Source organism: Poecilia latipinna, unplaced genomic scaffold (genome assembly GCF_001443285.1).
Source record: "Poecilia latipinna isolate Pla-1442-1.1 unplaced genomic scaffold, P_latipinna-1.0 Scaffold1593, whole genome shotgun sequence".
NCBI classification, from domain to species: domain Eukaryota; kingdom Metazoa; phylum Chordata; class Actinopteri; order Cyprinodontiformes; family Poeciliidae; genus Poecilia; species Poecilia latipinna.
In genome coordinates this window covers 61,383-77,281 of record NW_015114209.1, presented here as the reverse complement: position 1 = coordinate 77,281, position 15,899 = coordinate 61,383, and the positions used below count along the sequence as shown (strand labels likewise).

At 37.7% G+C, this 15,899-nt stretch overlaps 1 protein-coding gene across 2 annotated transcripts in view; it reads left to right on the top strand.

The window, feature by feature from the left end:
* The window catches only part of LOC106963892 (phosphofurin acidic cluster sorting protein 2-like), a 50,371-nt gene that overhangs the window by 12,708 nt on the left and 21,764 nt on the right, over positions 1-15,899 (top strand). For both annotated transcript variants that reach the window (XM_015059060.1, XM_015059059.1), the window contains exons 2-3: positions 9,295-9,382; positions 15,470-15,559. In XM_015059060.1, the coding sequence (XP_014914546.1) occupies positions 9,295-9,382; positions 15,470-15,559 (178 nt within the window). The remainder of the gene's footprint in view (positions 1-9,294; positions 9,383-15,469; positions 15,560-15,899) is intronic.

Here is a 15,899-nt window from a genome sequence, read left to right as displayed (position 1 = left end):
TACATACTCCCGCCTCACAAGAATACCGTTTCATCTCAGTCCGTCTTTGTCTTTTAAAACTTCTATTCTGATGGTTTAACGCCAAAGTGATGACACCTATCCTCCTCCACGCTGCTGCAAATTAAAATCCTCAGCAACAGTTGTTCTGCACAAAATAGATGGTAAGTACAGAATAATAAAAATAGACACAATAGAGCTAAACCATTCCCCTCTTCAAAGTTGGTGTGACAAATCCTTCATATTATATTATTGAAATTTTTGGAGAGTGCTTTTAAAAATTATAGCAAATCCTGTTGATGGTTCAGAGCAGGGATCTTCAAATTCAGGTCTTACGGTCAGGTATTCTGCAACTTTTAGATGTCTCTCATCCAACACACCTTGCATAATTAGGTCATCATCAGGACTTGAGTGCATGGGGATGTATTTCTCTCATTTGATTAAACTGTGTTGGATTTGGGACATATTGACAAGCTGCAGGACACTAGCCTTTGAAGACTAGAGTTGGACAGCCCTGTTCTTGATTGACGAGGAGCACACTGAGAAGTCAAGCTGAATATTTAACAAAAAAAGAGAGGTTTTTATAGTGGTTTAACTGTATAGTGGATCCCTGCCTATTCCTGGTTCTGTATTCCCGGATTCTTCTTTGGCACATAACTCCAAGTTAGCAGAAAAGTCGCATTTTTTTTCCCCCCTCTAAAATATCGAAAAGAAAATGCAATTTGGGAAGCTGAAATATCAACCAGCCAATCTAGAATCACCATTAATTTTCCATACCACTGACTAGCTATAACCCAGGAGTGGAAATGAGGAAGACTGTTGGCTGCTTCCCAAGACGGTTTGTATTGTCCGTATTAAGACAAATCTTGTGTTTAAACTTTTAAAATAGGCAGTTGTGAGCGGTTTTAAATGGGTTCTCAAGTGTTGGCCCCCTTTACAGGGGAAATTACTGGATTGGAATGTACCTCTATGAATAAGTAAGGCTCCTTTTATGTAGAGGTGCGATGTTCATCATACCTCATGAACACCATGTATCTATTAAAGTGTATCTTTATGAATAAGTAAGGCTCCTTTTATGTAGAGGTGCGATGTTCATCATACCTCATGAACACCATGTATCTATTAAAGTGTATCTTTATGAATAAGTAAGGCTCCTTTTATGTGGAGGTGTGATGTTCATCATACCTCATGAACACCATGTATCTGTTTGCACACATTTCTACTAAATTTAAATGTACCACCTGCCATCTTAGTTACATGAATGATAAATGAAAGATTTTACAAATATTCCAAATAGGGTTGTGATGAAATCCAGTGATGATGAGATGTCACCATCTTTCCTGTTAAAGATAACGACATCTTTAACAGGCGTCGCCAAAGCACTGTTCAGTTGCTGACTCTTATCTAGTAAAGAGTAGGGTAATTTAATAACATTTTCTATTTTTTTTTATGTAAAATACCATTTTGTTTGATACAAAATGGTATGAAACAAAACAAAATACTACAGTTTTATACAATGGTATTTTCTCTGTGGTTATTCTGCAACACTTCCATACTGATCCATGGATTTTTCTGACTGAAGGCAAAGTATTGACATCCATAAGTCTTGTTAAACACACATGGACAGCTCTCTGAATAATAGGCTGTAGCTGTAAAACCTGGTTGCCTCTTTAAAATGTATCTTAAAAAAGGTTATATTCTTGTCATTTTTTAATATTACTTTTGGCTGTTGTTAAACCTGACAATCACACAAATCTGGCTTTGGTTTAAAAGAGACTTCTTCTACTTTGTTTACGCTCTTCAGTGTTTTTCTCCACACTGTGACCGTGAGAAGATTTAATTCAGGGATTTAAAGCTCAACCAGCATATGGCCATCTGGCACACATGACCAGATATTTGGGGTCTAAAAGAGGTTTTGATGGAAGCCCAAGTGCAGGCTAAGCTCTTATGGCACACACTACTGTGTAAATCTCGTAAAACTGTTTTGGTCTTTTCTGGCTTGGGCCACTTTTATTGGCCAAGAAATTAATTTAACTTTTTCCAAATAACTAACCATTAGTCTTCTTGCTTTTGCACAGCTTTCACAAAAGGCTTGTCTTTCCATTTGATGTTGCTTTTTAGTTTAATAAGGAAATATACGAAAAAGACAGTTTGTTCATGATGGTGTTAATGAGTTTTTGAGATTTACAACATATAGTTTCAATATGTGGTTTTTGGCTTTGTATTTTGACAATCTAAATCAGATGCAGTAAGTGTGGTTGTTTTGTAGCCTGGGGAGATTTTAGTTGTTCCTTTTGCAAGTCCCTTTTGAATAGAGTTGCACTTGTGCTTGGTGTTGGCAAATAAAATATTCAAAAGAAGTTGCTTTCAGAACAGCGTTTCTTTTATTTGGGTTGAATTATACATTGAAACGAGAACAAACTGTGATGTTATTATATAACCTAGTACTTTGGCTTTCATCAGAAAGTGCCTTTTCTTCAGAGTGTTTTTTTTTTATCTGCCACTTATGTAGGACAGTACCACTCAGCTTGAAGAGCTGAAGAATTTAATGTAGAGCATTCTGTTACAGGATGCTTTATTAATTGAATCTGACTGTATTCTCATCCCAAGGAATCAAGAAATGGTTTTTGAAAGTAGTGAAAACATAATTGGAAAATTTTTCTTTAAGGCTGAAACTCCCATGAGTACATACCGGACAAAAAGTGTCTCTTTTCATCCAGCACTCTGTTACGTCACTCAGCCTTCATTCACCACTTCCCCCCGCTTTGTGCCCCTGACAAATGCTGTGCAGTGATCCGAAGGCATGGAACTGGCAAAACATCAACTAGATTGCTGACCAGGGAAAAGAATAGCAAAAGTGCCCCTTCTGTTGTGTCAGGATATTGTTAAAGTCAGAGCGCTCCTTTGCCGTATCTTTGGGTCAGATCGCTAAGCAGCCGGAACATAACAGCTATGCTGCACAGACACTTTTTAAGCCATCGTATCTCACAGCTTTCATTTTTTAATTTTTATATGCAGCAATGATTTGGTTAGAGATTGGAAAGAGACTATATATCCTGTTGTCTGAAGGTCAAATACCAAAAAAAATTTAGTAAATGCATCAATACTAAGAACTGCCAAAATCATTCATCCATTAACGCATCAATCTATAACGTACTCATTTAATTTTGATTTAAGCCAAATAAAGATTGGGGACATGCAGTGTTAGGGTTCTTATTCAGTCTTAGTCTGGAATTTTTGAAAAAAGTGTGGAAAAATATTTCAATTTTTAAAGGTTTTACTATAGAGTTGTGTCCATACATCCATGTGTTTATCATCCAAATGTCCATTTTGGTCTATTTGTTCATCCATCAATCTCTCCATCTGTTCCTCCGTGTATCATCTGTCCACACATGTATCCAGCCTCAGTTTGTTATTTCTAACCATCATAGAAATACCTGTGAGGTATACGAGGATAGGGGCATTTTGAATTTATATTTAAAATTGGCTAACAGGAGCTATCACCTTAAGAAGTATCAGTCTGGAAAAGTAGATAATTTTTAAAACGAAAAGTATGTGGGATTCATAATAAATGTATTTTTCCTTAGAAAAATAATTGAATGGTCCAGAATTAGAATTGACGGGTCAGAACCTTGAAGATAACTGGAAATTATTATCAGCCAGAAGAAAGCCTGATCAGTTCATCTCTTAATGTAGAGTATTCCCTTGGCTGCAACTGCTGCTATTTTTGGTAGACCCATAAATTAGAGTGTTTTTGTTAGAAATTGTACTATCACAGAGATGTCCAGAAATAGCACAGTGATAGAGACCACATGTACTCTGAAAGTGGAAGCATTTCTTTGGCTCATGGCCTTGAAAGAAGATGATTTAGATCTCATGAATCAGTTCCTGCCAGAGAGACGGTTTTCTAAAATTCTTTCAGCCATGTATTCATTATTTCAAGCATAACATCGGACCCTTTGTGAAATAAAAAGAACACCAGCAGTGTTTTATATATGTTTTTTGTGGATTCAGATCTAAAGATACTTCCTTTTTGGAGATATGCAACACAACTTCTTATTTTGCCTTAGCTCATGTCATTTGTAATGGCAGACAAAACTTTAAGGTCTAATTATGCCTTACTATACATTGTGCTCTCTCACAGATACCTACAGTCACATAATCCATTTTTATTCCAATTCCAAATGTTTGAAGGCAAGAGGGTTTCAAAGTATGTTTATGTTTAAAAACTTTTCAGTGTTGGTGTAATGTAAACTGTATGGTATCTTATAAGACAGGGTCATCATTTCGCAAAAGCTGCAGACAAAAGCCTCAGTACTGTTCCAAGTTTTGTCGTCAGCAAAACCTGCGGGAGAAAAACCAGACATGTCAGAGGTTGCAGTCATTCTGCATTTTTGACTTCCACCTATCTGTCCATATTTAGTCCATCCACAGCATTGCTTTGACTGAGAAAATAATTGTAGTTGAGGTTTTCAATTGTGTTGTTCAGTTTATTTGCTATAATTACTATTAATGCTTATTACTAGACAAATAGGTCCAGTTCACCTGTAGTTTTACACAAATATACAAATCAAATTAATACCAGTACTGTTTAATCATTTTGATTCAATGACAAACATTGCTTAGCATTAGCTCTGTTAGCGCCCGTGTCTAGGAAAGATAAGTTACTTATCTGAGAATTGCTAGGTTAGTAGATCTGTGTGATGAAAAACGGAGAGAGAGCGCATACGTAGTTGTCTTAATAGCTTTGATAGGCTCTGTCTATCAAAGAGATGAGGTCAAAGATATAATTATTGGAGAAATTGCATCCTCTACGGAAAAGGAACAGAGAGATCATTCATTTATCGGCAGCAGTAACTCAGCCAAAGGCCAACAGGAAAGCAAACCAGCCATTATTGAGGGCTTATCCACCTACTGAACTACACATTTATAGTCATAGCCTTTGTACTGTGTAGTTATTGGACAGCTATGTATACAGTGTTGCTACTGTGCGACATATTTATAGTCATAGCAGGTACTGTGTAGCAACGCCTATTTATATACAATTCATTTTGTGTACTCTATATTACTGCTCCATATGTCACTCAATTACTGCTTAATTGTTTTCAGTAAGATGCAATTTGTGTTTCGTTGTCAAATTTTATTGACATTCCTATGTCAATAAAATTTAATCTGAATCAGTCACAGTACACTGCAGCCAAAACAATGGACCGCCATGGAGAGTTTGTGCATGCTCAAAGCAGGAAAAAGCCTTTATGGATAATGAGGAGAGCCTTATCTCTTAGACTCTACAGAAACCACATTTGTTCTGGATGGATTGTATGCTTCGTTTGGGGTAAAGAAGGCCTTAAGAGGCAGATGCATGTTAGCCATAAGCATGTTATAATGATTGTTTTGTCTGCCGTAATATTTAGTTGGTTTGCATAATGCTAAATACTTTTCACTTTGTGGTAAAACATGTTAATCTTCCTCTACTTTTAAAGGGGTCATAAGTCATGTTAGATAATTCAGTCATCATTTTACCTACGATTGCTGCAGTCTTATCTAAAGTCAAATATTTAACTACGGCAGAGTGGGTGCCCTGCCTGATTAGTAGTTTTGTTTGTTCAGCCCAGATTATTGTTGGATGGTCGTAGCCACAGATAAGCTATCTCACATTATACATTAGGTTCAACAGTAGCTGTCTGCTTCACTTTGATGAATAAGATATTTAATGATACAACCAATAGCTCAGCAAGGAAATTCATCTGCTTCTTTAATGTATAGCTTTCTATTGTACTGATCCCTTTTTTTTAACGGACTCACTGGCAGCATTGAATTTCCTGCTGGTGCTTCTGCCTTCTTCAAGATGTCGTAGTTCATTGCAAAAAAACTTTATTTGAGCATTTTATTAATTTATATTTATTTTTAATTTGTTTTATCTGAAGAATCAACCTTGTTTTGAATTCTAATGGCCAATCAATCAACCAATCAGCCAATGGTTACTGGCATCGCATCTTATAACAAACACTACCAAGTAGGGCTGTGGCTAACATTTAATTTAGTAATCAATTAATCTAATGATTATCATATGAAAATTGGCACATTCTACAGATTTAACTTCTGTATTTTTACATTCTACTTGTTAAAATGAGAAAATAAACATTTTATTGTCTAAAATGGAATGACAGCATTCAAAATAAACTCCTCAAGCAAACTTGAGGAGTTTTGGCTAAAGCTTTTTTTACAGGCAAAGGTGTTTTTATCTTAAATGTATGTATCTCTTTAGTTTTGGCTTAATCTATTTTGATTTTTCAGTAAATGGCCTTTTTTGAGTCTTTATACTCCAGTTGGAGATTAATCGATTACTAAATTACAGTAGTTGACAATTATTCCAGTAACCGATTAAACAAAATGAATAATTTCAGCCTACCACCAAGACAAAGTGCTTTTTATTAGTGAAATAATTAAAAACATAGACTGGAATAAAAACATATACAATCAAACAAGTTAACATGGGTAGAAAGATAAAGATGTCACTTTAATGCTATGTGCTAAAAGCAGTTTTAATTCATCATTGCAATTTCGAAAGGTAATGAATTCCACAGCTTTGCGCCAGCGACAGCAAAGTAAAGGCTAAAAAAGGTCAACATTTAGTGAGTGACATGGAGAGAGTAATGGGCTTAGATGGAGCAGGGCTGCTCTGTTGCTGTTAGTGATGGCATATAGATTAAACATTTCAAGCTGTGAAGTGCTCAGACTCTGACTGGGCGCCAGTATGAAACTGTTCATTGTAAGATGACAGTAAAGTTCAGCCAGTCACCAGACATGTCTGTCAGTCACATAAGATTATATTTTGTAAAATATTTCCTTGTAGTAATGTGTTACTTTGAAGGAGACTTGATTCGAGTTACTGTTGTCTTACCATCTTCATATGGTTCAATGTGAACCACATGCAGGGGTAGATCTGACTGAGTTTTAGGACGTTTTTATATACGAGATGTTTAGTTTGTGTAAAATTCTGGTTCTTTTCCCCACTTGATGTCATTTGTTTCTGTAGATGTCAACATAGCAACCTCAATAAGATGGAGACCAAAACAATTGTACCGAGACCAGAGGAGTTGCTCTCAAAACGAACTCTAGAGTGGTTTGTGTATGGCGTTAGCGCGACTCAGTCCGACGTAGCTGCGACATTGATGTGATGTATGTTGCAAGCTCGAATGAAATGCCTTCATCGGGTCACTAAACACACTAAACTTTCTTGCCTGATTTGTGGTGACAGGTTTTGGTTCATTTGGAACTTTCTCTTTGGGGAAAGGAACCAAACTGCCAGAAAAAAGTTACAAGTTAGCAAAATCATCAACTGTCATCAAAACAAGCTATTGGTGTAAATAAAAAAAAAAAAAAAAAAAAAAAAAAAGATCAGGGTTCATCTTCAGAGAACCATCTGCCCAGTATCAATTCATCCTCCCTTAATATCATTAGGAATTTTGGAAATTTGAACCTGGAAAAGTAATAAGTTTTTACATGAAAAACATGTAGGGAACCCTGTTTGTAGGAATGTGAAAGCTCTCTAAAATGAGAGGTTGTTTGGTTTATTTGTTGTCGTTAAAATAAAACCACATTAATACATGAAAGACATTAAATTCTACAGCTAGGAAGCAAAATGTTAGAGGAAATTCTCGTTTCCTCTATTTCCTTCCAGAGTGAAGGCCCAGGTTTCCTAGATATAACAATAAACTGGATTTCTATCCATGATCAGTCAATCAGAAGGGTTTACCAGGAAAAACAAAAAAGTGCCAGAGGTATTGCCCTTAAAGGGGCTTATCAGCTGGGGCACAGAGAGAACACGTGTCACTTATCTTTGCATTGCACTGAGTGTTTGTAGATATCTAGAACTAGAGACGACTCCATAGATGCCTTCTCTCTTGACTGTTGACATAGTTTTTGGTACAGAGCTGTGTTTTGACTGGCAGCGGCATTGAAACCAGTTTATGATCCATCTTTTGTGCATCAGTAGTAGCAGTCTTTTCTAAACTTCCATTCCTAACCCTGTGCATTTCTGTAGCTACTTTAACCAAATATTTGTTGTATTTTTTTTAATAACACCTGGTCTGCCTGAAATTACTGTTTGGGTGTCAAAGCGAACTGGCGCAGAGTATAAGCAAAGGGACGTCCGGGCACCGGGCCAGAACAGATGGCAATGAGTTTCATTTACAACAAAACACAGTGGCAGACAGGAGTGGAGATACTTGTATCTAGTAACAAAGGGATTTCTGGCATCTGATCTGACCCCTCCGTCGGCAGCAGACTTTTTTAATTACATGCGAATTTGGGTCCTCAGAGACGACATGAAAACTCACAGTGATGATGAGCTGGGAATGCTGAAATATCAGCGCTTCTTTCATAAATCCTGCCAAAGAAAGCCACAGCTGACTAATGATCTGGTAGCCAAACATCAATGATTCACCTGCTTTATTAATTGTTTGACTATTTAAGCCTCAAATATATGTGCAGTGCACAGTTATAAATTTGTAAAATATAACATTATTTTTGTTTGAGTGGTTATGACTGAAACACTGACACATTTCTAACCGAATAGACTTTTGTTTATTGTTCTCACAAAGAATACTGCTAAACATTATAAAAATCCATATCACCCATCTTGGGGGAAGACCATTAAGTTTCGCCTATAGACTCATGTTGTAAGTAAACTACAAGTAATCAGACCAGGCCAGTGCTAGAAACGGAGGCCAGGCAGTGAGCAGGAGTTGTCTTTGATGTGCTTGTAGCATCTAATCAATCATTTATCTGAACTTTCTGTCTGGATTCAGTGACAACACATAAGATTGAAGCTTTTTTTATGCACTGGTGGACTCATGAATAATAATTCACCACCATGTCGGTAATGATTTTAATTCAGGAGCACAGTAATTTTGGTATATATCCAAAAGTATTCTTTATTACAAGTCAGGAATTGAGATCATTGTTTTGTTTTTCTGCAGTTTGTTTTTCAAGACAGTAAAAAAATATTGACGTTAAAAAAAACTTCTATTCTTTTAATAAGCAGCAGATGGCTATGCACATTAGACTCTGTGTTTCTTATCTTAATGTGTTGTTGCAAACCAACAATATAAATTCTTAAATTGTTTTCTACCTCATTTTAAACAAAAATCCCAATGTTTAGTATCCAACAAAAAGGACTGCTTTGAATAATCTGTGGTCTCGGTTCTTAGTGCAGACTCATGCTACTGATTTCTTTCCTGTAGTGACGGTGCAACTTTTTCTAAGTGCTTGTCTGCTTGTTGTTTCCCTCAGGCTGTGCAGCCTCACACTGAAGAAGCTGGTCGTCCTCAAAGAACTGGATAAGGAGCTGAACTCGCTTTCGATAGCCGTCAAAATCCAGGTTGGTAACTTAACCTCCTATGTGTGATGAGAAAAGGCTCATTGTCAAGACCCTTGAAAGTGGGGTGTCTCGGCCTGAACTCGGTGCTTCACGTCGTGTCCGCTTCCTGCTCTATATTGTTGGCCTGGTTGATAAGACATTCACGTAATCCTGCTGCAGGATAAAACCCTCTTTAGCTGCGCCGAAAGCCCCAGTGCCTTACATCCACTCAGGTGGCAGTCCGGCTTACCGCTCTAAGCAGGAGCATTAGCACCTTTAAGACGGATTGTGCATCTTGCATTGATTGCTTGTGCATACATGTGCTTGCAACGTTTAACTTGAAAACTTTGTCGTCTCTGCTTTGAATTATTATGTGATAATTTCACACAAAATCAAGCACAATGGATCCAACATTAAATCTCACTCTTTTCAGACACTCTGGTTTTTAGATGAGGACTTTATTTTAATGTCATTTATTATGGAAATAAAGACTGCTATCTCAAGCTTACAGACGCAGCATAGAATTCTGTTTGGAGAGAAAAAATATGGTATAAAGTGTGACATGAATCGCTCCTGACAGACAGAAGCCCCATGTCAACTGTGCAGCAGCTCAGGCTGTCATGAAGACAGTGGGAAACACACACTACCTATAGTACAGTCACATGGGAAATAAGCCCAGCCGTTTATATTGAACTCTTTGTTTAATGTTATTCACCATTCCGTCCATTTCTAAATTCACACGTGCGTTCATACATCCCCTGAAGTATCAGTCAATATATCTATCTGCCCAGGCATACCTCCATCCATCCACACATGCATCTCTTTACATGTCTGAATGCATTTATTCATACATCCATTCATCTGGTGATGGATTCATTCATTCATTTGGGATCAATTTGTGCAGAGTTGATGTCTTAGTTTTCATACCAAAATTATAACAATATTTTCAAATCCTTCACCTGCTCAGATATAAACTGAAGATAATCTTCAGTTTATCTCTTCTTGTCAATAAGACTATGGTGGTTTAAAATATTCTACTTGTGACTAGGCCTGCCACAATAAACAATAAATCTCATTATAAATGAAAAGAAACTCAATAAGTGTCATTTGCTTGATTTATTGTTTTTCCTCTTTTTTTTTTTTTTAACCAAAAATTGAGTGATAAAAGTCTTCAGTCTGGTGCTTTGGTCTCATCTAGCCCTTTTTTTAAAAAAAAAAAAAAGAAGAAGAAGATCATTTTGTTTAGAGACTTCATAATTCATTTCATTTGTTCTTTTGTTTCCTTGTCTTCCAGCTCCAGTGTTTAAATGTTCATTAGAATTTAAAGACTATTGATTCTTGAGAATGTGTTCTTGCATTATTGTGCCATTATTACCATTATATCACTTGAAAATGGCCTCAAAACTACAGTATTATAGTATATTTATTGTCTAACAAAATGTGTTATTGTGACAGGCCTACTTGTGACACAGACTCACTTGTAACCCAGAATGGTCTGATGCTCTATCAGATCATATGCCAGACTAATCTGCAGTTGCACAGTGTTGGATTGCTGCCTGTAGTCAGTAGTCTGACTGCACAGCTTAAAGCAACACAGGTAGCAGCAAGCATAGCTGCAGTTAAAGAAACAGTCAGTTTTTTCAGCTGTTTTAGTCATCAGCTGTTCTGATATAATGACTATAAAAGGTAAGGAGGATTAGGTGGGAGCTAACAGGAGCTTGTCTTTTGCTCTGCCCTTTAAATTAGATCACTTAATCTGTATTTATGTTTTTTTTGTGTGTGTGATTGAAAATGTTTGCTCTTACAGATTTCTTCTGTTCATATTAGATTTATTTTAGATCCAGATAAAAATCCTATTTAGATCCTGTGCTAAGACTAGAAAATGTATCTTTACAGATGTTCTCCGTACATTCTGATTCAGTTTCAGCTGTTTTCTTATGAAGAATAAGTGGAGCACCCTGTGGCTCAGTTGACAGGGCAGGTGCACAATATTAGGAAACTTTAGACCTCAACACAGCTGTCCTGGGTTCCACTCCTGGTCCCAGGCCATTTCTTTGCTCCCTTTTCTGTCGCCTTAATGTGAAATAAATGCCACAAACTCTTAAAAAACAAAAGATCAGACAAAAATGTTACAATCTTAGATGTTCAAACTAAGTAGAGACTTACTTCAAAAGTCTTGCAGCTGTACTTGTAACAAAAAGTGATTCCATAATGTGCCGACACAGCAGGGCCTAGAATACAAATGCTTGGCACACTTCTCAGAGTTTCATTTGTAAAAAAAAAAAAAAAAAAAAAGAAATAAAAAATTGGAATCCAATGTAAGAGTTCTTCTCTCCAGCACTGCCGATGCATGCTCAGTGTGAGTTATTGCTGCAGAATTATAAAAACGATGCAACCGGGTGGTTTGCCTTGGTGGAAAACGTTTTACCATTTGGCGTAGTCAAATGAATTTTATTGTATTGTTTTATAACTTTGTGAAACTGAAACGTATGCAATTGAATTGAACATAAAAAACTGAATTTAACTTTGACTTCACAATTACACCTCACATTTTGTTGGTACTGCGATGGACTGGCAACCTGTCCAGGGTGTCCCCGCCTCTCCCCTGAAATGTCTCGCTGGAGATAGGCGCCAGCTCCAGATCCCACTATGGAAAAGGGTGTAAGAAAATGGATGGATGGATGGATTTTGTTGGCATATCCCATAAAATACCAATGAAATTCATTGAAGTTTGCAGTTGTGATATAGGAATAGTTTTGCAATCCACTGCCTCTGTAACAAACAACCAAATTAACAGAATTTCATAAACAGTCATTTGCATTAGTTTGGTTTAAAGGTCAACTAGCTTTTTTTCCCTTGTATTTAATTAATGAACTTTGACCTCTTCATTATGAAAACTAAATAGTAACTCTGCAAAGCTGCATAATTCTATTTAAAGAGAAACCACGGCATCCTCCTGCTGCCGCTGTCCGGAAGGTAAAGGCAGCCAACCAAGTGTGGCCGTATCCATGAGCTACGCTGTGTCCACAGCGTGAAATCTCCCCATTTCTGCTGAGCTGCCCCGAGGACAGCTGAGTAAAGCTCTGCCCGCCGCAGCTCTGGAATTGGAGCATTAAATGCATTTTCCAGCAGGTTTGGTGAGGAGGGAAAAACAGACGACGAAGAGCTGAAGGAACAAGTTGGGAATATTCCTGGAATCGCACGGCTTTGTTTTTACAGTGAATAACAAAAATTCCTGTTTTACATCATTGCTTGTCTGTTGAACACAGTTGATGGTTGTCTCTCATCAGTGTGGGACTCATAAAGTTAAGTGACATGCAAGCTCAGACTCGGCCCTTGTAATGGGTTTCCATATAGACAGTCTCCAGGCCTCCGCAGTTGTAACGAGGATGTATTCATGTTTTTTCTGGGCATAGTTGTTGTATCAGATTTGATTCTTATCACTTCAAGTATGTTAAACATGTTAAAAGCAGCCCGATGCATTTGTATTCAGCAAATTGTACAATGAATTCTGACACAAATGGTGCACAGTTCTCATTTCAGTGCAAGTTGCTGTCAGAAAAGCTTTGGTGTGCAGCTTGCTGAGATATGATCCAATTATATTTGTGTGCGTCTTCATCGGTGTGTGTTGGGTGGAAGCAGAAGCCTCCAAACTCCTGTAAAACCTCTGTAATATAATTCCCCGCCGAGCACTTTGAGTGACCTGAACACACTTCCTGTCATTGCTGCAAACAAGAGATTCAGTTCAGAGTTTTTAATGTGTTCAAAAAGATAACCATAGGAGGAAATGTGACATTGAACTCATTTTTTCCATGAGCTGGTAGTTGCTTGGAGGCTTTGCTAACTAAGCCCGGCACCCCTCCATCCTCATGTGGCCCCTGAGAGATTGCTGTCGGAGCTGTAGCTGACAGTAAAAGGGGGCCTGAGGACATTGAGTGCAAGCTTTCCTTGCCAAGGTTGTGCCGTTTCAGTGTGCCTAGGTTTTTTCGCCTTGATTCATTGTGCTAGTCAATGGGCATGCGAAAGGTCTGCATACAAGGCCTCTTTGTGGAGCTGATGTTGACGAGGTCAGACTCAGATTTATCCTAGTTTTTCTTGTTATACCAACACAAGAACCACAGCTGCTGTCAAAGGCCTTTTACTCTCTTTTTGTGGTACTCCGAAGCACATTGAGTGAAAGCTCACAATAAGTTGTGAGCTTTCAGAAGCTAAGGCTGCATGTTGGAAGCTAAAGCTGTTGTCCAAGGAAACAAAACAGCAGCTGAAGCTAAATTTGATGTAAAGGTTTTTTGTTGTGTAAAGGGCTCACAATGCCTCCATCTTCACAAAAATGTATTTAAAAAGTTGCTTCTGGCCAATCTTCGCTCTTTTAGCAATAAAACAACGTTTTAATACTGTACCTTAGCATTTTCATACTGCAATAGAAAACTATCCATCCATCAATTATCTCACATATGTATTCCGACTGGGGTCGGAAGGGGTCGCAGGTCAACACAGAGACAAACAGGACAAACAACCATGCACGCACAAACCCACACTTAAGGAGAATTTCGAGGGACCAGTTAACCTGAGACAGTCATATTTTTGGGCTTTCAGAGTACCTGGAGAGAACCCACTCATGAACAGGGAGAACGTGCAAACTCCGCGCAGAAAGACCTCAGGCAGGCAGTAGAAAATGAGTGTTACTGAAAATATTGCTGACCTGAATCAATCGGATTCATCTAACATTTACTGTGGTTCAAGTAGTTCTTTGATACATTGTACCACTGGTATTCAGAGGTTAGTAACTACAGCCACCTGCAAACACCTTTAATATATAAATACTTCAGACCCCCTTTAAAAAGAGAGACAAAATAACGTTAGCATAGCACAAAAGCAAACTGGTTACACTGTCTGAAATATCATTGAGTGAGTTGATCAACAGTACCAGCTATGATTTAGAAACTCTGGTAACTCTGTGCCTAATTCCTCACCTCCTTCAGCATTACATCATTATTTAGGAATTTATTCTTGAGGAAGTCTTAAGTTAATTGGAATGTGTACTAGATACGTGAGCTAAGCTTGGAAGATTTGTGAACTTTTTATTTATTGCCGTTGCCAAAACTGTTGCACAACAAAAGTCCGCTTACACCAAGCTCGGCCTAAACTTGTTACTATAACCTGATGAGTTGTTGGTAGCTTCATGCTTTCCTGTCTGTAGGATTACAACCAGCAGAACAAGAAAATTGATTGTGAAGTTAATCTGAAATCTGTAATTCAAAAGTAACTCCATGGATTAAATCCATGGCATGCAAGAGAAGCATGTTCAAGCCTGACAGAGATCATCTGGGGACATGCTGAGTGCTGTTTGGCTTCCGCTCGGATGAGACTGCCACGACCGGTTGTATTTAAATCCTCAGGCGGCCATCTCCCAGAATTAGCTCAGGTGATGAGTTTGTCTTAAGCAGAATGGCAAGCATTAGATAAGGAAGCTTAATGTGGTTTCAAGTAGCAGCTTGAATCAGTGGTTGTGCTTCTCCAACAGAAAATATTGGCTGCAATAGTTAATATTACAGCATCATACCAGGGTAAAGATTTGGCTGATGCATATTTAGAGCTCTGAAAACAAAATATTTCTCTTATTCTGCAAAAAAAAAAAAAAAAAAAAAAAAAAAAAACACACACACAAAAAAACTGCTCTCTGGGGAGAAGTGATGGAGTTTAGGACTGTTTGTTCAAGGGTATAGGTTGGCGCGACTCTGCATGGAGGTGTGAATGTGGAGCAGGCCTGTTCTAAAGAGAAAAAAAAAGAAGAAAAACATAAGACTTCCAGACTTGCTCACTGTTGCCTGAGAGGATAAGCTTTTTTTTTTTTTTTAAAGCTTTTTTTATTTGTATTAATTAATTCGTTTTAGGCTTACTTACTGTTGAGCAATAACTGTTGTCAAATTTCACATTGATGTATTTGAGTCCGATTTATTTTTGACCTATTTTCCCCAGATTCCACATCATTTGCTCTACCGGTAGAAATGCATTGACGAAAAAGTCGGCCCTCTGTCAGAGCCTAAAGTTTATCTTTAGTAATTATTCATCAAATTTTAACATTTACTTTCCTTTTGCTTCTCACAGGGCTCAAAGCGTCTGCTGAGATCAAACGAGTACGTCCTCCCTCCCAGCGGACTGATGGAGACCGACCTGGAGCTCACCTTCTCACTACAGGCAAGCCGTCTCACATTCCCCTGCAAACTCTCACACAGATGTCACTGCATCTTAAATGTCTGCTGAAACATTTCCTTTCTTTGTAGTTATTTTTGTTTAATGGCAATAGAGATTTAAGTATCGCGCATACTATAGTAGTTAGTAATTTAGGTAAATTACGACACGTGTGCGCATGCTAATGGTAACTTTTGAGGCATAAAACAGTGGTTTCCAAACTTTCCAGATTCTGACCTTCTAAAGAAAATGCAGGCCATAAATAAACTCAACTCTTGAGTATACAGGCATTTCTACAAAATTAAATAGTGGTACAAGGATAACAGAATTGGTATCAACAGCTGGT